Raw genomic sequence first — 2,500 nt, forward strand, 5'->3', positions numbered from 1 at the left:
TTTAAAAAGAAACATTTAAGGTATTTTTTAACTGCTATGGCAGCTGTTTAAAGAAAAATAACTTGTAAAATAATGGCATAAAAGTCAAATGTGCATTCTATCAATGACATTAAAATAAATTACACATCAAAATAATCCCACTTACCTCATTCATACATTTCAGAAGAGAAAGACTGATTGCACCTGAACCACAGCCAATTTCTAAAACTTTCGGAGCTGATATTCCCTGCAGGTGCTCTAATGCTTTCTCAACTAGGCTTTCAGTTTCTGGTCTGGGAATGAACACTGGAGGTCTCATCTTCAAGGTTATATTGTGAAAATCCCACTCACCGACAATATACTGAACTGGCATTCTGTAAAGAAAACCTGAATTTAGGTTAAATTTGCAAAGAATACCAAATAATGAATTTTCTAATCATATGGCCAAATCATGCCAGGCTTCTTTACACTCCTTTTATTTTTCTTAATTAAGCCCTCTATCAAAAAGGATTTTTATGCCCTTTAATGTTACATTTACAAAAAGCAATATTCTTTATTTCATAATAAGCACACAAAAAATCACCACATTGTTTCATTTATCTGAAGAATACTGCAATTTGAACTATACTCAATTCATAAAATCAAGAGCACTTGGGATTGCACTTGACAGTAATAACAATTATATGAAACCTTATTAAGGTAAAAATATCTTTTGTGTTCTTTTGTCAAAAATTATTTAATCAACTTTAAATATTCTCACCTTGGATATTTCAAAATAAAAAATCCTACAAAGAATATTCATGAGAAAAAAAATTAAGTTGAATAAACTCAATTGAAGAGTTTAATGACGCACCTTGCAAGTCTGCATGTCATCAAACGATCTAATTCACTGTACAAGTCCTCAGACACTGATGTTCTTAAATTTTCAAGTAGCTTTCTCTGCAAGAAAAGCAAAATCAGTACACAGATAGAATAAATAAATAATAATAATTTAGTTTGATTCCATTTGTAACAATGGATATTCTTGGTGTGACATACTGTCTGTTTCATTTTGTCTCTAATATATCCCATGTGCAAGGAATGGCTGGGGTTACCATCCACCTGGCGGTGAGGGATTTGAGCGCAGGTCAGCAAGATTGCTAGACGAGATCACTACCACTGCACCGCACAGCAAGAAGGCACTACTAACTGTAATAGGCACATAATATGCCATGTTCCATTATCCTCAACAGAAGACAGTAAACATGAAAAAAATGCACATACACACGCACACAGCCACATACACACACACAAACACAGAGATATGCATACATCACATTCACAAACAAAAATGACTCACCCTTGGCATCCCCATTACATGGGCAGTAATATGTTCTGCTGAAAGCCTGCTCTCTGGGACACCTGAATCTTCCAGTTTAGCAGTCCAGTGTGTCAGGCTTTCACCCACTGTGCTTGATGTGGATGAGTATTCTCGATACCATATATCATTCAGCTTATTCTGGAGTCGCTGTGTGTATAATCCTCCTAACATTTTCTGTGTTATTCTTCTGGGTTGAAATCTGAGTGTATTTACATTGAGCAAACCCCATTTCAATTCTGTGTCTCTATAAATTGGTTGTACTCTTTTTTCCTGAGAAAAAGATATTTCCATGTACTCACTTTCTGATTTTTTTGTATCTATGGAATTTAAACATTCGCACTGAGTCCTCTGTCTTGTAGAAAGGGATTTAACACATCTATATATACTGAAGGAATGTCTTTGTATATGTTTACATTTTCCTTGATGAAACATTTTGTATTATTTCTGTAAATAAAATGAGAAATAAGCATTAAACATTATATACAACATAATAAACATAATATTACAAAGAACACTGAAACCTATTTTTCATAAATATAATAAGCTATAAAGTAAACTACAGTAAGCTATAGTACATATATTCTATATGGTTACTTTCTCAACATTATGAATGTCTGAACTCAAGTCACAAAGGAATGTCAGTATGGAACAGAAGTCAAGGCCAATTAAATGACTGGAAAATATAACCCATAACTATTAGCTCTGCAAAATAGTGTTCACTATAACTGGTCAAATTTAAGTTTCTGATGAGTATATATAACATGGCAAACAATAAAAAAATAAGTGCATTAGTAAATTTTAAGGTATATTTCCTTATTTTGCTGTTTAAAGAAAAAAAAAATAATAAATAAATAAATAAATAAATAAAAATAACTAAATAAAATTATATATATATATATATATATATATATATATATATATACATATATATATACATATATATATACATATATATATACATATATATATATACATATATATGTATACATATATATGTATACATATATATATATACATATATATATACATATATACATATATATATACATATATATATATATATACATATATATATAATAAGCAAAACCTCTAACAGTTGAAATCATGATCAGGGTGATGATCAAATAACCATTTTCAGTCTGCAACACAAAGAAAATATCT

The 2,500-nt window shown here is 30.3% G+C and overlaps 1 protein-coding gene across 1 annotated transcript in view; it reads right to left on the reverse strand.

Moving 5' to 3' along the window:
- Positions 1-94: 94 nt before the first annotated feature.
- The window catches only part of LOC119569299 (MTRF1L release factor glutamine methyltransferase-like), a 5,500-nt gene continuing 3,094 nt past the window's right edge, over positions 95-2,500 (reverse strand). The window contains exons 2-4 of the mRNA XM_037917522.1: positions 1,319-1,783; positions 833-918; positions 95-353 (exon numbers count right to left, since the gene is read on the reverse strand). Coding sequence (XP_037773450.1) covers positions 110-353; positions 833-918; positions 1,319-1,771 — 783 coding nt within the window. The 5' untranslated portion in view covers positions 1,772-1,783 and the 3' untranslated portion in view covers positions 95-109. The remainder of the gene's footprint in view (positions 354-832; positions 919-1,318; positions 1,784-2,500) is intronic.

Source organism: Penaeus monodon, unplaced genomic scaffold (genome assembly GCF_015228065.2).
Source record: "Penaeus monodon isolate SGIC_2016 unplaced genomic scaffold, NSTDA_Pmon_1 PmonScaffold_13916, whole genome shotgun sequence".
NCBI lineage: Eukaryota > Metazoa > Arthropoda > Malacostraca > Decapoda > Penaeidae > Penaeus > Penaeus monodon.